The 21564-nt window shown below is 40.7% G+C and overlaps 1 protein-coding gene across 2 annotated transcripts in view; it reads right to left on the bottom strand.

Annotated features, from left to right (window-relative positions):
- LOC148370451 (myosin-binding protein H-like) overlaps positions 1-21564 on the bottom strand; it is a 195285-nt gene that overhangs the window by 157355 nt on the left and 16366 nt on the right. Inside the window, exons 1-2 of one of the 2 annotated variants that reach the window (XM_088332980.1) lie at positions 8571-8705; positions 7550-8368 (exon numbers count right to left, since the gene is read on the bottom strand). In XM_088332980.1, coding sequence (XP_088189106.1) covers positions 7550-8363 — 814 coding nt within the window. In that variant the 5' untranslated portion in view covers positions 8364-8368; positions 8571-8705. Of the gene's footprint in view, positions 1-7549; positions 8369-8570; positions 8706-21564 lie in introns of those variants that run through there. The other variant, XM_088332979.1, reaches the window with a different exon arrangement.

The following is a 21564-nucleotide window of genomic DNA, read 5'->3' as shown; positions in this document are numbered from 1 at the left end:
AAGGGGAGTAGTAGTAATTGGATGAAGCTTGAATGTATTTACCTTAATTTGAACTCCTCCATTACACAAAAATCCATTCTTAGACTTTATTTCGATGGAGCAAATCAAACTGCCTGTCCTGTTTAGTTTTTTGTTTCCTGTAGGTTACTTTCCATGAGTAGACAAAAAGTACTTTATAACCACTGTACTGTGCTTGGAATAAATGCTGGATTTTCTTTTTCTAGTCTAGCTTCAGCAAATCTCAACAACACCAATCCATCATTTGGATCAATGTTGCATACGTAAAGAAGATTGTTGCGACTATCAATCAATCAATCAATCAATCAATCAATCACTCTCTCTCTCTCTCTCTCTCTCTCTCTCTCTCTCTCTCTCTCTCTCTCTCTCTCTCTCTCTCTCTCTCTCTCTCTCTCTCTCTATATATATATATATATATATATATATATATATATATCTATATCTATCTATATCTATATCTATATATATTGACACATGGACTAGAAAAGGAAGAGGATCAAAAAGAAGGGGGCAAAATGATCACATCTTCATCCATATCAAGCAAATCAGGTGCCCTATATTCTGAGTGACTGGACAGAGTCAAGAACGGACTCAGCACTACTGCACTAAGACATCCGCCGCGAGGCCATAACCATTAGTCTGCCTTTGGGAGTTTGTATCTTGCTAATGGACAGGAGAGACAAGTGACCCAGGAAACAAGCACGCTGCAGTTTCTTACAAGTTTACTTACAAATGAACATCACTTAAAAGTCTGTTAACGTTTTGTCATTGTATTTGAATTTAAAAGTTGATTATATTGACCAATTATAATGTTCAAAATACAGTATTCCCTGTTTTCCTGGTTAAGCCGTTCCATAACCACCCATAACAAGTGAATTTCCACAAAGTAGGAATCATATCCATCATTCATCTGCACAACTTAACCTCACTTGGGTTGCAGGGGTGCTGGAGCCCATCCCACCTATCTTTAGACCATAGGCAGGAGACACCCTGAACTGGTTTCTTGTCAGTCGCAGGGCAAGCAGAGACGTACAACCACTCCTAAGGACAATTTAGACTGGCCAATTAACCTAACATGCATGTTATTTGGAATTTGGGAGAAAACTGTAGTGCCCGGAGGAAACCTATGTTGGCAGGGGGAGAACATGCAAGCTCCGCGTGGGAATGTTGTGTTATACATATATATATATATATATATATATATATATATATATAATATATACCGTATTTTCCGCACTATAAGGCGCACCGGGTTATAGGGCGCACCCCCAAAAAATAGTTTTTGGTCCTATGTTTTCCATACATAAGGCGCACTGGATTATAAGGCGCTACAATGGGAACGTCGACAAAACAGTCAGATAGTTCAGTCAAACTTATTACCCCCTTAACATTCCGAAAGCTTGCCAAGAAGCAAATACGTGTCTCAGACACGTACGGAAACAGTGTCTGTACGATGTCACCAAACAAACATTTCTTAGTTTCCATTTTATTTTTTGCTGGCAATTGTGTGGACAGCAAAGTACGAATTTTATCGTGCAGGGAAACGGGGCTCTTTACTGTGCATATGACAATAAACACTTTGAATTGAATTTAGTTTAAAATAGACTCATCACAAAAACAACAAGATCGTTCTAAAACAAGATACCGGGAAAATATAAATCCGCATAGCTCACCTAAATTCTCTTGCAGCTTTCACGTTCATTAATGATACGTAACCACGGTCTTCTTACAACCGTGAGTGTAGTAAATCCAGGAGAGTAAAATATTTACAAATACAGAATAGTAAAACATGTTTTCTCTATGCCGTAGTGCAACCCAACTGTGTGATTCACATTCATCTTTTTTAGCCAATTGCAGGCTTTGTTTCGCCCCTTTAGCCTATGCGAGCCTGTAAATGATAAAAAGGATCCGCCCCCTTTACCTCCGAATAACTTTAGCCAATAGTGACTGATTCAAATGATGATTGACACATTGGTTAGGAAATGAAACGCCAGTATATAAATCCCAGCGTACACCGCGGACGACTTCGCATTCAGGGGAGAATCTGGTCGGCTGCTTGCTTTTGTTGCAAGACTTTGCGAATTAATATTGATCCATATATAAGGCGCACTGTATTATAAGGCGCATGGTCAACCTTTGAAAAAAATAAAGGCTTTTAGGTGCGCCTTATAGTGCGGAAAATACGGTACTGTCTTATCTGGGGGTCAACTGTCTTTTTCATTTTGTGATCCCAAGGTAATTTCCTTACATCTAATCATGCATTAATGCAAAAAGCTGACACAAAAACAAGAAGCGCTCTAATATAATGAGGTGGGGGCATGAAAAGAAGACAGCAACGACCCAACAGCTCCAACATTCATACCCATAGAGAATCACCGTGACACATTCCAATACGCATAAAAAAAGAGCATGATGTATAACCACTTGAAGCAATTATTTATGTAATGATTCTTGCAACCATATTGGTTGGTTACAATGGTTTCGGATTGCGTTAATTCTTAAAAAAAAATCCAAGTTGCTATATTCCCACCATTAACAAACATCTGCTCATTTGTCAGACAAAATCATTCAAGTTCCCAGCTTTTGTTTTTTGTGGTGTGGTTACCTCTTCAATGTGGCCATGCCTGGAATGTCGAGTACGGCAAAGAGAGACTCAGCGATACAAGCGGAATAAGGGAGGCTAAGTATGCATGAAAAGTAATAAAAAGTGGCGCCTACTTAAGAGACAAGGACATATGACCAGACTTTTTGTGGCACACAATGAATTTGTTTTGTCATACTTGTTTTTTTGAAAAAGCATTCATTGTTCTCTAGACAACTGCCAAGGGTTCTGTAGAGACTATTGCGTGCACAAACATGCCTGCATTCACACTCGTGGTCACATGGTAAAATAACAAGCACATTGGTATTCAAGACGACCTTTAAGGATGCTTTATTGTCCTTTACTGTAACTGTGGTCAGTTCATGCGTCCTGCGCTCATTCAACAATAAAATGGAACATGTAAAATGACACCGGGTACGTTTACGAACCAGCAATAATCCGATCTCAAACGAATATTGCCCGTAGGGCTGCACGATTTAGGGAAAAAAAAAAGCTAATTGCAATTTTACAGACCAGTACTGCAATTTCAATGCGATTTTCGATTTTGAAAGAAAAGTGCATTTTCTGTGCTAGCTTTTTTTTGGGTGTGAGTACTTAACACTTGGATGTATGACCTATCAGTACACATACTAATGAGTGGGCTCAAAAATTAGTGGAGAAAAAAATAAACACATTATTGGCATTGTCTCATAAACATGTTTTATGAGGAATACCTGCAATATGACAATATTCCAACTTTGTTTTATTTTTTAACGATCTTGAAGAATACCATCCTATGGGGTCATTTTAGATCCTACTTATGCATAAAAGGGTTAATATTAGTGACATGCTTTGACCTGTTAACGGCAGGCCGTCAGACTGTGGAGAAGCAAAAAGGTGTCTGTATGTTGTAACCAGTCGCTGGTCCTTTTGGAGTCTCCAAATGGCCACTTTTGGAAACACCTAGACATACCCTTGGAAAAATGTGTAAAATACTAATGATTAGGGTAGCACGGCGGCACAGTTCATGTCTTGGCAACCTCCTGCGTGGGTTCAAATCCAGCTCCAGACTTCCTGTGCGGAGTTTGTATGTTCTCCCCGTGCTTGAGTGGGTTTCCTCCGGGCACTCCGGTTTCCTCCCACATTCTAAAAACATGCATTTCAGGTGAATTGACCGGTCCAAATTGTCCCTAGGTGTGAATGAGCGAGTGAGTTGTCTGTCCCAGTGTGCCCTGCGATTGGCTGGCAACCAGTTCAGAGTGTCCCCTGCCCACTGCCTGATGATTGCTGGGATGGGCTCCAGCACCCCCGCGACCCTACTGAGGATAAGCGGTGTAGCTATTGAGATGAGATGAGACTAATGATTAGTTTTTCAGTTTATGACCAACTTTGACCTGGGACAAGGTAAGGCTTCATAGTATTATCTCAGCTGTTTTCCAACTAAAATGCGGACCAGAAGTCATCTGCAAGCATGTGATTTAAAAAAAAAAAGAAAAAGAAAAAGAATGCAAACCCTCTATTACTGTGTGTTTCAACTTAGATTACTCAATGTTAGTAGCACTTGTAGTGATTTCAGTTGGGGACAAAACGGTTCAACAACAGCATTCAATTTACTTGAAATTGGGATTTTAGGTGAATTTTACAAGATTGTTTAAGGGCTTAAACTTAAGTGAAGAGGCCCTCTTCTGGGCAATTTTGTCAAGGTTTCTGCGTATAAAAACTGTGTGAATGTGTAAAAAAACTGCAGTGTCTTGCAATTACACAATCGCAATGTCAATTACATTTTGGTTGATCGCGCATTGCCCGAGTCCCAATTATAGAAAGTCATGTAAATGCACATAATAATCTAAATAAGGTCTTAGTCTGACTGTGGTTATTTCAATTGCAATGGTTGGGTAAGTCCTTTCATTTTCGGATTGATCACATGTATATGCATTCGAGGAATCACATTACTTGTGCGAGTACAGTTTCACCTCATTCAGAATATTTTGACACAAATCTGTTCTCAGAGTCGAATGGGGATAATGGTTCGCAGCAATTTGCATTTTGGATAAATGACCGCGGAATATTTTTTAAATATTGCACCAAGGCTGCTAAGTACAAAGCGCAAGGTAGCAAGGGATTATAATTCTCGTGAACACCTTGTATACAGGGTTATTTGTTTGTCTCCAGGCATGTTAATGATTAATTTGGATTGCTCTATGAATCGAATTATCTGTTTCCAATCAGATTATTCCATGCAAATGTAGTCAGTGAAATTACACTTGTAAAAATGACACGTGGGATCCTTAACTTAAATCTACAGTATCCGCGCTGCATGGGGTTTAACTCCCCGTGAACCCAAATCTCAATTCAAACAGATGTCTTTCGAGCTTTTAACATGTAATACATTTTATAGTCGATGGCCATTTCCAGGATCCTAGATCTGTGATTAGTGCAATGGAGGTTGAATCTTTTCATTATCTTGATGCAAAGTCTTAGCTCTGTGCTTGCCGGGTCTTAAAAAAGATCCTCTCATGCTGAGAAAGCCCGATGCTTGAGTGATTGCTCCCTCTCACACACAGACCTCATTAAGAGTGCTGGATGAGACCCGGAGGTGTCATTACAGGAAGACATCTGAGGAGCTTTTCAACTTATAGGCAACGCAGCTGTCTCCAATACATTTTATTTGCCTATATTCTAATAAATATAATGGGTACACCAGCGCCTCAAGATTTTAAATTTCATGCTGCAAGATAAGTTCTCGAAAGACGATAGCTCTTGTGCGCAGACTTCAAATCAATTTCAGTAATTCTCTATATCCAATTAACAGAAAAAAAAAATCTCTTAATCACTTATCGGCTCGATTACAAAAAATGGACACTAATCTTGAATCTTTTCCCTTTATAGGGTTAGCCACAATTGGCTGGCTGACACTTTTAGGCTTTGGATATTGAACATATCAACTGTGCCCTCTGACTTGTCAAGTCAAGTCACATTTATTTCTATCGCCCTTTATCACTAAATGTCTCAAAGGACTGCAATGGCCACATTTACAACATCCCCTGATCTGAAACCAAGACTTCTATTCTGGTGCACTGATTGGCTGTTGGTAGCCTGACAAATGGCAATAAATTTGTGAAAAAGTAGATAATTTGCACAACCAACTTACATTTCTGAATATCTTGTTGTCTGTAGACTTTAAATGGTTTAATTCAAATCATACAACACGATGAGAATGGTGCAGACTAACCAGCAAAAAGACTGATAAGATGGCCCAAGACCCTTAAGCCACTTAAAAAACTGGCAAATGTATCTCCAAATCAATTCTAAGATGCACATGGAGCCAATACAGCGGTCTTAAAACTGGTGTAATGTGATTCCACCTCCAAGGCACTGTTGGCACATGTGATGCTGAATTTTACAACGGATGCACGCATAAAATATTATTTTTGCAGAGTTAGAGGAGGGAATTACAATAATTTAAACGAGAGAAAATCAAAACATGCAACAGCAAATCCAGGTTTTACAGAGAGACAAATGGGTGCACTATAGCTATATTCTTCAAATGATATCTGGAATATTCATAGTTAAAAGACATATTTTCATGGGAAAATAATTGTTTCCATGGACAAATAATTTTGCTTGTTTTAAAGTATATGTTGTTTTTGTAAGCATTTATTGCTTTTAATGATAACCCTTTGAGATGCGGCATCTTCTTTTTGAGGGGTTAATTTGTTTATTTTTTGGTACACGTAATTGTGTGACAACCACTGGAAATTTCAACCCTTTATTCTGAGACTATTTCTTTGTAAGTCTTTGCGATGACTCTGACGGGGATTGAAACCCTGACCACCCAGTTACCATAAAGCCACTGAGCTGGTTTTGAAGTTGATTTTTTAAATTACTTTTAGTAGAATATAACATGAAGAATACATCAGATGATTTTGCTAAATATTTGCTTATTCTAACCACTTTCCAATATTTGGTTGAACTCATAAAACCAATTGAAAATATTGATTAAAACGAACAAAAACATCGCCAGTTGAAAAATACGTTATGTTTTCAGTTAACACGTCTTGACCAGACCCCACATTATCCTTACCCATTGCTAAAGGGTCATCTTGAAAGGACATTGTCACATTGCATATAGCTAGCTGTCACGTAAAGAGACAGAACCCATTTCAATGCCAGAAGCCAACAGGACAAGGCTTATAAGATCGGGTCAAGTCAAAATTAACATTTAGCAAGAAATAAGACAGAACAGGAAGCGTCAAATTCAAAACAGGCAAAGGAGAGAGTGGAGTGATGAAAGGAAAGGAGCTGTGTGCTGTATAATGTATCCTTCTATATGACATAGCAATTGAGCCTGTAACCAATTAGCTGCAAGCCTCAAAGGAAATGGACATGATAGGAGATAAGTCCATCACAGAATCCAACAGTGTTTGAATAAGGCTTTTTAAAGGCAAAAGTAAAGCTGAACGTATCTTCTATCACCCATAAAAAATGAAAAATGACCTATAATGGCTTATGAATGGAGTCGGGAGTATCAGTGTAAGAGGCAATGGGTAGATGTTGACCATCTGTCCCTAGCCTGGAGATCAATGGACATAAAGGAGGAGGTTGGAGGTCAGACTTAAGGATGGAGAGGGAGGGGTTAAGTCTAAATATGTTGCCTGACTCATTATGCTGACAATGTATTTACCAACTGACAACGCCTACTCCCTGCTAGTCCCAATCGCGTTAACCATGAAAAAACGGTTTGGAATGCAGACACATAATTAATCAGTATGCCACTATGTCATGAGATCTGGGTAGAGTCGCTCAAACGCTAAATAGAAAGCAAATAACGTTTTTATGAATAGTTTGACTAGGTTTTTAGAACATTTGATGCTTGGATGGATACCATTGTGGGATTTTTGTGTCATGCTTGACCAAATGCAAAGCAAGCCTAGAAAAAGACGTACTCACCAAGGATTTGGCTGAACAGCAGCTGCTCCAGGTCGCCTAGAACTGTCACCACCAAGTCTGGGTCCACCTTCAAAAAGGACTTATTGTCTTGTGCTTCCAGGACCTTACTTTCTTTCTTGTCCTCATTGGAGAGGGAAACAGATCTTACTTTCTCTTCATGTTTTATGACTTTATCTCCAATACCACCAGCTCCATGAGCCTTAACTGGATGCTCACCAAGGTCAGGTCTTAGACTCTGACCTTCTTCAGAGGTCTTACTAATGGGTTTGACTTCGGCATAAGGTCCCCGTGGTTTCCAAGGGGCTGGGATCCTGCTCACCTTGCCAAAATGTGTTGTGGTGGCTTGGGAGTTGAATTGTTTGGCTTTTCCTTGAAAGAGGGACTGTTCTGACTTTGAAAGGGTCCTGGACAGTGAGGTTTTACCACCTGCTGGCGGACCAGCCATAACCTGCCCTACTTTGCTGGTGCCAAAACTGAGCTGTCCGGAATCGTCATTCCACCTGGGACTCTGGTACAGGTGCAGCTTTTTCTCAGCATCCGTGAGCACAGCCAAGTTGCTCAGTGATCGCTGCTTGCGTAGCTTGGATACATTAGAGACTGGGATCGGACTGGACCCGGTCATTGGGCGGTAGACCTTTAGTTCTGGCCTGGAGGGACGTGGGGGTCCCTGTGGTAGCGAGGATGGCTTAGCTGAGGGCTTCCTTGAGGCCATGGACTGGGATGAAGAATCCTGGCTGGAAACAGCAGGTGTCCTGGGGTCAAGGTCCCTAGGCTTTGCTATCATGCTAATGTTAGCCTCAGTAGCCTCCAGCATCCCTCCTGTAGAAAGCCAAACAACAGGGGCATGCTCTGATATATACAGCAGCAGACCAGAATGAATGTGAAAAATGGAAGGAGACAATAAACAAAGCCTCTTAACCTGCTGCCCCTATGAAAACATGCTGCACACGTCAGATAGACGCTCGGTTGAAAACGTCAAACGTATCAATACCAACGAGCAGTGGCAGTTTTCATTACTCACATTTCCCAATCCAACGATCTGCACCCAGCGTTACATGGCAACTCCTCCCATAACACAGATGACAATGGAGCCGCGGAAAGAAAACACGACACCTTGTTTCTGCACTGCCACTTTCTCCCTATTTTGCATCCAACCCTGCTCGTGAGGCAGGCACCAGCCGAATGACAGGAGAAGCCTTCACAACGCTGGTAACACTCCCCCTTTAAACTCCCGCCCCCTGCTTGTGCCGCGCATGCCGGTTTGCTAAACCTACCCCCGCTGGCTCATTCATCCGCCTTTTACTTTGTCCTCTGCTCCCCTCACTTCTCTCTTTCTCTCTCTGCCTCGACCTACTCCCACTGGCTGAGTTATCCATCCCTCCCTTTCTTCTTTATTTTTTTAATTAAACCATTATTATTTCTTTCAGTTCCTTGCAATAACCAGATACCAGTAGTTTTCTTTTCAAAATTATTTAGCTTTAATGAGCCTAGAATAGTCTCCAGGAGTCGGAAATGTCAAATACAGGATTCCCTCTATTTCCGTGGTTGATCTGTTTCAGAAACACTGGGGAATTTTCACAAACTGCGAACCATACTGTATATACGAAAGGAATAAAACATTTTGTTTACTTGAGTGCATTACTAAGCTATCGAGTTTGCCTTCCTTTGATGCCGCAAAGCACTCTGGACATGTACTACAGAAAGGAATGATCCACGCAGATTGCCAACTAACTTGTTCACGTGTATTGGTTGATTCCGCCGGGACTTTTTAGCTTTATTTTCTCCCCCCAGGACCAAAATGCTACACATTTATCTCTACTTATCTCCAACTACTGTATTTTGCGGACTGTAGCGCACACAGAAAAAAAAAAACAAATTGGCCAGAAATGTAAAAGTGCGCCTTATTACCAAATATACTTTACATACTGGAAAATACTGGTGGATAAAATTGGGAACAAATGAGGTATTTATTTATGTGCATAAATAAATGAGGTTTTACGGCTTACTACCGTATTTGTACGATGACTGAATAATCGAAACACATCGCTGACCAGAATTGTAAAACATAGTATGCAACAGGAATCGAGCCCGGGTCACGGCACTGAGAGCGCCAAATTTTAACCACTGGACCACCACAGTATGTCACAAAAGTGAGTACACCCCTCACATTTCTGCAGCTATTTCATAATAATGTTTAATTGAACAACACTGGAGAAACATCGCTTTGACACAATGAAAGGTCGACTGTTAAAAGCTTATATAGCAGTGTTAATTTATTTTTCCCCTCATTAAACTCAAAATACAGCCATTAGTAGCTAAACCCTTGGAACAAACGTGAGTACACCTTTAAGTAAAAGTTCATGAAGTTCAAAAGTTTGTGTGCCCAACATGATTTTGCAGAACCTCTTTAATCCTCCTGGCCATGGATTTCATCAGACCTTTACAAACTGCCACTGGAATGCTCTTCCACTCCTCCATGACAAAATGACTGAGTTTGACATATTCAAGATCTTGTGCCTCTCCACCTTCTGCTTGAGGATGCCACAAAGATGTTCTAATCTAAAGGATTTGGATCTGGAGACATGCTTGGCCAGTTCATCCCCTTTGGGGCGGCAGTAGCTCAGGAGGTAGAGCGATCGTTTTAGGATTAAGGGATCCCAGTTCGAATCCCGGCTTGTTCGTGTTACATGCCGAAGTGTCCTTGGGTAAGACACTGAACCCCCAATACCCCCAATAAGCAGGTTAGCGCCTTACATGGCTTCACAGATTACGGCCGCTATTGGGAAATGTGAAGCACAATGTAAAGCGCTTTGGGAAGTCATCGACTTGAAAAGCGCTATAGAAATGCAGATCATTTCATTTCATTTCATTTACCCTTAGCCTTTTTACAAAAGCCTTGATCATCTTAGAAGTTTATTTGGAGTCATTGTCAGGTTGGAACATTACCCTGCGACCCAGTTTCTGGAGGGAAGGGATCATTCTCGACTCAAGTATTCCACAGTACTATCTTGAGTTTGCCCCAAACTATGACATTCCCAACTATTTAACATTATTATGAAATCTCCGCAGAAATGTGAGGGGTGTACTCACTATTGTGAAATACTGTAAATAACACATGAAATTGCATTAGCTTTTACCTCATTATCACAACACCTTTACTCACAGTACCAGAGACAAATGTTAAGGAAAGGAGAAAACCTAAAGTTGTCCTGATAAAAATAATTAAACGAAAAGTTTGATACAGGATCAGATCCACCGAAATGTTCGTCAAAAAATTCTTAACTAAAAATACAGTAACTTAAAATAGTGTGATAATTAGGTAAAATTGAATTCCTTTTCAATTGTCACCTGTATAGCTGACGGTCTAGTGGTTTTAGGTTTGATTTCTATTGTATTGCAAAGTTTGCGTTTTTGGTCAGCGATTCCATAAGTGTATAAAATGCATAACCGTTATACAAAAATAAATACGGAAGCTCTTACTGTAGTTTTAATTCATTGTTCATTATAGTCAAGTGCGCCTTATATGAAAAATGAAAAATATACATAATAGAGGCTATTTTGGGGTGCCCCTTATAATTCGCTGTTCCTTTTAGTGCGGAAAATACGGTATGCCATATTTTAATGACCATAGAGCGCACTGTGTTAAAAAGCGCAGTCTCCGTAGCTGGATCTATTTCTATATTTAACACATACATAGGGCGCACCTGATTATTGGGCACGGGTGCCCTCTGCTGCGGTCGCCTTACAACAACAAAGACAACTTTGGTTGTGGTTTATATAAGTACTGATTACAAAGTAAAACACATGGATATACATTTTTTTTTTAAAAAGAGCCCCGTACCAATAGGCACATTGGGGTCTGTAAAGTATTTTTCTACTGTTGTGCCTTGGCCGATGATCCACTGCTTGAGTCTTCAGCTTCCTCCACTTGCGAACCATCAATTCATTAATCTTCAATTCTATCGCGGCTGCTCGGTTTCCATGCTCTTTCACGTAGCGTAGAAATTACCACACCACGGCGGAAAGCATTCAATGGAGGGAAAGTGAGGTTTTGGATTTAATTAATATATCTGGGAAGATCTCTGATCAGTCTCTGGTGGCACAATACCTTTCAAATTGTTAGATACACTACGGCCTTAGCATTCATGACTACTTTCGCAAACAATGGACTCATTGCGTGTGATGTCACCTGTCCTGCATGCGGGTCACTTGTGGCATTCACACAGGAAAGGCGTACAAGTCACAGTAGATCGCATACAGGTCGCATTTAGATGGAATTGATCCCACAAAAACAATTGCTTTCACCCAAAAAACAGAATTGAGCATTAGGTTCTGTAGTGCAACCCTTAAACAGCCTCATCGTGTCCTCAGCTACATCAGCCGCTTTACATCTCACACACAGGGCGCACTGCACGATAGAGTTGCGCCACAGAATTTGAAGAAAATCTAAGACTTTCATGTGGACCTAATAGTTATGAAAATACGGCATATGGTGTAAGGTCAGGCCTCAGGCAAACTTGTACACAGACGGGACATAGCAATGGAGTGATCACATCTATCATATATCTTGCAAACGGTGTACAGGGAGTGCAGAATTATTAGGCAAATGAGTATTTTGACCACATCATCCTCTTTATGCATGTTGTCTTACTCCAAGCTGTATAGGCTCGAAAGCCTACTACCAATTAAGCATATCAGGTGATGTGCATCTCTGTAATGAGAAGGGGTGTGGTCTAATGACATCAACACCCTATATCAGGTGTGCATAATTATTAGGCAACTTCCTTTCCTTTGGCAAAATGGGTCAGAAGAGGGACTTGACAGGCTCTGAAAAGTCAAAAATAGTGAGATATCTTGCAGAGGGATGCAGCACTCTTAAAATTGCCAAGCTTCTGAAGCGTGATCATCGAACAATCAAGCGTTACATTCAAAATAGTCAACAGGGTCGCAAGAAGCGTGTAGAAAAACCAAGGCGCAAAATAACTGCCCGTGAACTGAGAAAAGTCAAGCGTACAGCTGCCAAGATGCCACTTGCCACCAGTTTTGACATATTTCAGAGCTGCAACATCACTGGAGTGCCCAAAAGCACAAGGTGTGCAATACTCAGAGACATGGCCAAGGTAAGAAAGGCTGAAAAACGACCACCACTGAACAAGACACACAAGCTGAAACGTCAAGACTGGGCCAAGAAAAATCTCAAGACGGATTTTTCTAAGGTTTTATGGACTGATGAAATGAGAGTGAGTCTTGATGGGCCAGATGGATGGGCCCGTGGCTGGATCGGTAAAGGGCAGAGAGCTCCAGTCCGCCTCAGACGCCAGCAAGGTGGAGGTGGGGTACTGGTATGGGCTGGTATCATCAAAGATGAGCTTGTGGGGCCTTTTCGGGTTGAGGATGGACTCAAGCTCAACTCCCAGTCCTACTGCCAGTTTCTGGAAGACACCTTCTTCAAGCAGTGGTACAGGAAGTCCGCATCCTTCAAGAAAAACATGATTTTCATGCAGGACAACGCTCCATCACACGCATCCAAGTACTCCACGGCGTGGCTGGCAAGAAAGGGTCTAAAAGAAGAAAAACTAATGACATGGCCTCCTTGTTCACCTGATCTGAACCCCATAGAGAACCTGTGGTCCCTCATCAAATGTGAGATTTACAAGGAGGGAAAACAGTACACCTCTCTGAACAGTGTCTGGGAGGCTGTGGTTGCTGCTGCACGCAATGTTGATCGTGAACAGATCAAAGCACTGACAGAATCCATGGATGGCAGGCTTTTGAGTGTCCTTGCAAAGAAAGGTGGCTATATTGGTCACTGATTTGTTTTTGTTTTGTTTTTGAATGTCAGAAATGTATATTTGTGAATGTTGAGCTGTTATATTGGTTTCCCTGATGAAAATAAATAATTGAAATGGGTATACATTTGTTTTTTGTTAAGTTGCCTAATAATTATGCACAGTAATAGTCACCTGCACACACAGATATCCTCCTAAAATAGCTAAAACTAAAAAAGCCCCACTCCAACTTCCAAAATATTCAGCTTTGATATTAATGAGACGTTTGGGTTCATTAAGAACATGGTTGTTGTTCAATAATAAAATTAATCCTCAAAAATACAACTTGCCTAATAATTCTGCACTCCCTGTATATGTATGTATGCGGGGTTACTTGTTTGTAACTAGACACATACACGATTCATTTGGATTGTTCCAATCGGCAACCAGGAAACAGAAGGCAGTTCTCTGGTTTGAGTGTGCTGGCACCGTAAATCAAGTAAAAAGAACAAATTTATCCGGGGAATTTATTAGTAGAAGAGTATCTGTGATGTACAGAGAGTATTCTGTGTATGAGTTAAGTTAATGACCTTTGAGCAGACGCAAACTAGTTTTACCAGTATTCAAAAACTTGTAGGATGTTATTTCTTATTTAAGCAACCGGTTCAACTGTAAGCTAACCATTTTAGGATGGAATTAGGATGGTTCAATTAATTCAACTAAAAGTTTTTAGTGTCAAAAAATGAAAATTATTTGGTTATTCAGCATGACTTTTATAACAGCAAGCTTTGATGAGTTTCTGTGGAAAAAATACTTGGAACGTTAACCCCGACCACATCAAACTGGTGATAAATGAACAGGAAAGCAGATTTTTGGCCTGATATTACCAATAACAATGTCTACTTTTATAATGTTTATAAACAAGCCAATGTAGTTGTATCGCTATTGACCTTAATTTCCTCCAATAAGTTATAATCATTACGGGATTTAATAGTAGAGAACATCCAAATAAGAGCTCTAACCTAGACTGCTTTCATAGCATTTCCTGTAAACAGTTTTATTGATTTTGTTGTATAATAAAGAGAATATGCTATGCCATCTTTACCAGCCCTAATGGAATGGACGCTATTTCTGTTTATGGTTCTCGGTCTAATCAGCTCAAGGGAGGACTCGGGAATAGGTTTTCATATCTGTAGTTTTCTGGACACGGGATGTCCAGTGGAATGAAACATCGTAGTTGAACACATTGGAGCATTGCTGAATCTCTAGATGGGAGCTCCTTTGGACTTGTCTCATCAATGTGACACAAAGGGAAAGACAGACCCTCGCCTACAGAGTACGCAAATCACACGCATGGCCCGAAATATCGACACTAGCACCCACACATGCACTTGCGCTGGTTTTAAACTGGCTTGTTGTCACAACGGCAGGGAAACGGAAGAGGTTGTCCGATAACTTTGAAGATAGGTGATGTGTATTTGAGAAGACAAAATAAAGAAGAGTGGGCAGTATTTCGGTAGGCCTGGGCAATAAACGATAATGATAATTATCGTCATATAATTTTTGCCAAAATAAATAATAAAAACCTTCGCTAAATGCTAAAAATTTAATCTGTAACTACACCACCCGAACACCGGAGAAAATTAGGGCGCTGATGCAATAAAAAACACAATAAAAAAGTTCCAGACCAAAATTTAGGAGACGAAGAAGGTTACGAGGACCAGACAATCATTTCGAAGGAGTAGCCGCTCACGAAAGAACGAAAAGTCAAAATGAGCGTCTATACCCATACCCACTGTGACGCATGGAGGCAAAAACATTATGCTTTGCACTGTTTTTGTGCAAAAGGACCAGGAAGACTGATCTGCGTAAAGGAAAGACTCAGGCCATCCAGCAAACCTGCTCAATGCATTCTGAAAGAGTCGGAGACAGAAGAGACCCCTCGTCTTCAATTGTTTGGAGGTACTTTGGTTACATCGGAGTGTAATTAAAAAAAAAAAAACAAGCACGACATGCACTGCAAACTATGCTGACAACATGAGCCAACCAAGACAGGCAACAGAACAAACTTATTCCACCATTTAAAACCCTATCGTCCGCTAGAATAAGCCGAAGGAACGACAATTCAGTCCCAAACCAGTCCTGGCGAACGTTCAACACTACCGGGCGAGTGAGCAACAAACGACCAGCTAGCAAGGCGCTACCAGCGTATACCTGCAACCACAAGTGTTAACACCGTGAGCTCTCACAAAGCAGCATTAAAGCCTGATGCTGTGGACATACTGATTTTTCTGGCCCGTAACCTTTATAGGTATGGCTGTTTTGTTTATTTAAAACATTTCTTAAACAGAACATTTTCTGTTTCTGTTTATTTATTTTGTTGAGATTGTCAGACACCTCAAAACTTCATGCGCAGGCTTAACATGTTACTGAGTATAAATTAAAATTAGTTAGTGTATTCACAGCCCGAAGGGACGACGTGGGACTCTCTTGCCAAGGGCTCACCACATGTAGGAGGGGCCAAAGGGGTCAGGTGCGCAGAGAGCTGGGTAGCGGCCATGAGAGGGGTCCTTGGCGCGACGATCCCCGGTTACAGAAACTGGCTTTTGGGACATGGAATGTTACCTCTCTGGCAGGGAAGGACCCCAAGTTGGTGTGTGAGGTTGAGAAGTTCCGACTAGATATAGTCGGACTCACCTCCACACACGGCTTGGGCTCTGGTACCAGTCTTCTCGAGAGGGGTTGGACTCTCTTCCACTCTGAAGTTGCCCGAGGTGAGAGGCGCAGAGCCGGTGTGGGCATATTAATTGCTCCACGGCTCAGCGCCTGTACGTTGGGGTTCAGCCCAGTAGACAAGAGGGTAGCCTCCCTCCGCCTTCGGGTGGGGGGACGCGTCCTGTCTGTTGTTTGTGCTTATGCACCTAAAAGAGGTTCAGGGTACCCACCCTTCTTGGAGTCCTTGGAGGGTGTGCTTGAGAGCGCGCCCCCTGGGGACTCCCTCGTATTGCTGGGAGACTTCAACGCTCAAGTGGGCAATAACAGTGAGACCTGGAGGGGCGTGATTGGGAAGAACGGCCCCCCTGACCTGAACCCGAGTGGTGTTTTGTTATTGGACTTCTGTGCCCGTCATGGTTTGTCCATAACGAACACCATGTTCAGACATAAGGGTGTCCATATGTGCACTTGGCACCAGGATACACTAGGCCGTAGTTCGATGATCGACTTTGTCGTCGTTTCGTCAGACCTGCGGCCGCATGTCCTGGACACTCGGGTGAAGAGAGGGGCGGAGCTGTCTTGATAAGTAAGCACATCAACCGAGAGGACTTTCTCTGGTTAACACATTTCAAGAAATCTCAATTTGAATGGATGAATAGAGTAGAGTAAAGTAGAGTAGAGTTTCCTGTGTTGGAGGCTCCAACTTGGAGCCGAGCATAAAACAAGCTCCGCCCCTTTAAAGGGGCAGCATCACAAAATAAATTAACCTCTCGCTGCAGCCCCAATTTTTAACACAAAACTCACATTAAACAGGTCCAAAAAGAATCCTGACATAGGCACTTTTTGGTAGCAATGTAACTGTTTCTATTAAGTTAGTTCTGATCTTTGTTAGTATATATTTTGAATGACACTTATGGATATTATGTGTGTTTTGTTGCCCAGGCCCGAGGATGGGTGTGTTGATATGGAATCAAAAGAGAGAAGAGGATGGTGCTGCTGTTTGTGCCATTTGCACAGAATCCAAACTGAAATTGTATGAATTTGATTTTAATTAGCCTTTCAAAAGGTTGTTGTTTTATTTATTTTATGAATGCATGCAGTATTTTGTTACACTCTTTTTGCTGCCCTGATTATTCGTACATTAGGTACGTTCCATTTGATTTTTTTTTTCAAATCTTCAAAATAAAAATGAAACATACCATATTTCATCAACACTGTAATTAACTTAAACTTGAGGTGGAATCCTACAACAGAGTACAGGTAGTCAAGTGGTGCATCATTCTCCACAAGATGTGCTGCATCCAACTGAGTCATAAAGATACCAGGCCAATACAGTCAATAAAGATATATACAGGATGTTTTGCATTCATTATCGTTGTTGTTGTCCTTTGTCTTCTTTTTATGCATTACAAGTAGTGGAAGGCTTCCTGATTGTTGTCAAACAATTTCTCAAAACAAAAACATGTAGAAATAGAGACAAATGAGGGAGCTACATAAACCGAAAACAAAGGAAGAGAAAACAAAATACATATTCAGAAAGGAGAGAGATTATAAGGCTTTTAATTTTTTTGCGGCTTCAGACAAATTTGCTTTTGTTCTTTTGATTTGATCCAATAAGTTGGTTGCTGACCCCTAGGTTAGGACCTTTAGCAGCCAAGCTTGGAGAGCCAAGTCATTTCAGCCTAATAGCTGCAGTACATTTGTGCTTATCCTTCCATGACAACTCGTTACACTTTGTAAAATGTGAGACACTCTGCACAAGGTGTAACTGTGTGGCAAATGTACTTATACTGTTTATTTATTTTAGAATTTTTTTTGAAGGTGTTTGGACCACTACAGCTGCTTGTTTGTTGCAGTGCTCTCTATGGATTTGCTGACTAATCGTTTTAATATTCAGCAGACGTAAACATTTACTGTCTTTATACTTAGTGCGTGCACACACACGATCATGCACGAACCCGAAACACAAGCCATGGTGTGCAACTTATTTGAGAAATCTGGTTTTACATCAGAGATTTTAGTTTGAGTGTCAGACGGATGCCAGCACTCTAGTAGACTTTGCATACATCACTTATCGCAACACATTCAGAGTTTTGGAGATTTGTGTTTGTTTGGAAAATGAGGGCTGACCACCGGCTAAAATCTTGGAAAATCGGCTCGGACTTTGGGATAGTTCTCAATCTCATACAAAAACAAGTAGACTTAGCAGTTAACTCATTAAGTGCCATAACTTATAAATACGTTCTCAGAAGCATTGTCCCTGAGTACCGAAACGTTAACTTACGTTTTTTTTGTTGTTTTTGTTTTGTTTTAATTTAACTATTTTAAAGGCTTTGACACATCTCTTCCGTTAGTAATAAGCCTCTGGGAAGTATATCGGTACAATAAATCACCCTTGATGGCAGGAGTGGCTTTGATCGGATCTTTGTCAACACTTTGCGCCTAGTTTCATTCTTGCATCCACCATATGACACCGTATGGCACTGAGTAGGCGCAGTGTGGTGATAAAAGCGCAGACAAAGTACAAAATGTTAACGCTTCAAAGCTTTATTCTTTTTGAAAAAAGATGACAAAGTGCCTTCGGATACACTTAGTGCATGTCTGCGATCGTTACGACAGTCAAATCATGAGATCACGTCACCTGAAACATCAGGGACTGAGAAGTTCTTGCAAAGTTCATGCATAAGTTCAGTGTTATTGCAAAAAAATATACATTTTACAAGCTAAGTCCCCCCGTGTTTATGGAAAGCACTGTTTAGATATAGTGGGTATCAAAAATATACATGAAAAAAGGACTAAAGTAAAAGTTCTGCATGAAATGCATCTTTTCAAAACTAAGTTTTTTAAGCTTTTTAGCATAAAAAGTTTTTCGCTAAAGTTTTCTTGAAAATGAGTATTCAAACTCGTTTTCAAGAAACTTAACGATTTTCTGCTATTGTTTACCACCCAACTGTAAAACTAGAAACATACTTTGTCTGAAAAAAGATGAGGGTTCAAGCTTTCTTTTGATGTGTCCTATGCCTATATGGCTAAAATGCTAAATTTGTTGTAGGCCTTCAAAAATGAGCGAAAATGGAAAAATGTGGCTGCCATTTCCCATTTCAGAGAAACTTCTGGCAATTGGGCAGAAAACAGAAAAGTGTCAATTGCTGTAATCCTTCTCTGGTTTAAAAAAAATGCAATGAACTTATACCCAATTGCATACTGCTGGGAGCGGGTGTAAGCAGAGAACAATTTTGCCAGGCTCTTTTTTGCCATTCTGTCCACCACAAGCTGAACTGCACACGTGAGACCACAATCCATTATCCTTGTTTGCATATAACTGCAAGCAAGGACCGAAAAGAGGTACTGTTATTCTGTGGCGTGCTTTCCTTGCTCAACTAAAATGAAATGCATGGTTGTGGCGGAGATCCCTTTGCCTTAGTCAGACTTTGCTGAACGTATGGCTGGCAAAACACTTTTTATTTTGTTTGGGCCACTGAAGCGTGCCGTTGGGACTCCCCAAAAATGAACAGGATTTTCGAGGGGGCTCTGGTCCCCATTAACACAGTAATTTCTGGTCTTCTTTACGCTCCCTACCTTTTGCCTCTTAATTTTCTGTTATACTGGAAATCCACAACAAAAAAAATCTGATACTAAATAAAGTCAGACGAGGAGACTGACAAAGAGGACATGGCGAGGAAGGATCTTGTGCATGAGCCAGAGAAACAGAGGAAACATTTAAGACAGAGAGGGGATATCCTGCCTCACGGCTTGGCCTCCTGCTTCATTCACAAAGTCTGCTAGCGCGCTTTGGGGTCCACAGGACGTCGGTTGACACACTGCGGACACTCACACATAGCATGACTATTAGGGTCCGTTGTTAATGCCAAATACTAGCACGTGGGTCACTCTGACTCATAAATGAGGACAGTGATGCAGAGCATGACTCAACGGCTTAATCATTTGGGGAATTTAGGCAATCCGTGACAATAGCGCGACTGTTTCCGGGCGAAATAAAATGTGACCCCCCCAAAAAAAAATTGCTCATTATGATTCACTCTAGACTCCACACTGGGAAAAAGACAAATATTAGTCGTTTTACTGGCTCTGTTGCACTTAGTTTGCTTACAATTTCAGTTACGGCATTTGTGACGGTGGATTTGTCACATGATTTATTCGACCATAACTCGACTTCTGGCATTAAAAGTGACCTGGAAGGGTAAAACGGGATGTGGAGTGCGGGCTTAATCAATTGAGCTTTCTCCGCTTTCGTCTCACACTCAAACTAATGCATCCATTACTGCGGCCCTGTTAAGAGAAAACAGGAGATGGCTTGATGTTGACAACTCAGGTTAATATGTTTTTCAACAAGATTACATTTAATTGAAATAATAAATCTTTTGTGGGAATATTGTTACGTTTTTAGAGGAAAGACCAATGTGGGGGACAGTGTTGGGCACATTACTTTAAACACTAATTAGTTATAGTTACTCATTACTTTCTCCAAAAGTAACTGAATTTCTCTTTAGTAAAAGTAACTTGTTACTAGGGAAAGTAACTATTTCCGTTACTTTAAAAAGAAGTTGTTGTATGTCCAAGAATTTAAAGTTTTCTGAGCAGTATTTAAGTAATTTGAATAGAGAAGAACAGACAGGTTGTTGTGTTATTGAACCTTGTAGTATTTATTGCTCATCACCAGCAAAACATCCATCCCACACTTGAAGTCCCAAAAAATAAACAGTAAACAATATCATACAATAATAATAACATATGCGAACCATGTTAATATTCAATGTTGCACGTGCTGCATTCGACCTAGCATGTAACAATGCAGTATATCATTGCGCATGTTCCATTTTGTCTTCGAGGCAGATATTCTCATGAAAAGAGCCATGTATGCCATAAGTTCACGACCCCTGCCTTAAAATATGTGATAGCTTAAAACACCTCCTTTTTCTTAATTATTTCCCGATCGTCAATTTATGACCAATTTCCTTTGGACCGGTAACAATGTGTGTGCCTTCTTAGTATTTCTTCATTATTTCAAGCTTTGTTTCCAAGGTTATCGTGTTTTCGCTTCTTCCTTTAGCATCACGGTATGCTTTGGGACCCATAGTTCAAAAAGTACAGCATTGTGTAGCAATAACTTTCAAAGATTAAGACTTTACGAAACACACAAGATTGTGGAAAGGAGTCCTGCAAATAACATACAGTATCTGCATCTTCATGACCAGCATCTCACCTGACAACGACTATAGCAGACAGACATCATGAGCCACGTAACTCACACAATTATATACCAGAATACCTCAAAATTGGAACTTTGCAACGTTTTGGGCATGCTCAATAATTTGCTGATGTTGTGGGGAAAAGGCCGTAACAAGAGGCCAAGAAGACTTCTTATTCCACTAATAATGTGAAATCTTTGTAAATTATGAATGCTGTAACCCATGGGTCTACAATATTTACTTTATCATTACCTGGTTTGGGGACAATACAGTATGTAATTGTTCTACAGTATTTTGTCTTTGAGCCGGAAGCACTCATGAA

Source organism: Urocampus carinirostris, chromosome 3, assembly GCF_059441175.1.
Source record: "Urocampus carinirostris isolate Australia breed hairy pipefish chromosome 3, RoL_Ucar_1.0, whole genome shotgun sequence".
NCBI classification, from domain to species: domain Eukaryota; kingdom Metazoa; phylum Chordata; class Actinopteri; order Syngnathiformes; family Syngnathidae; genus Urocampus; species Urocampus carinirostris.
This window is presented reverse-complemented; position numbering and strand designations above follow the sequence as displayed.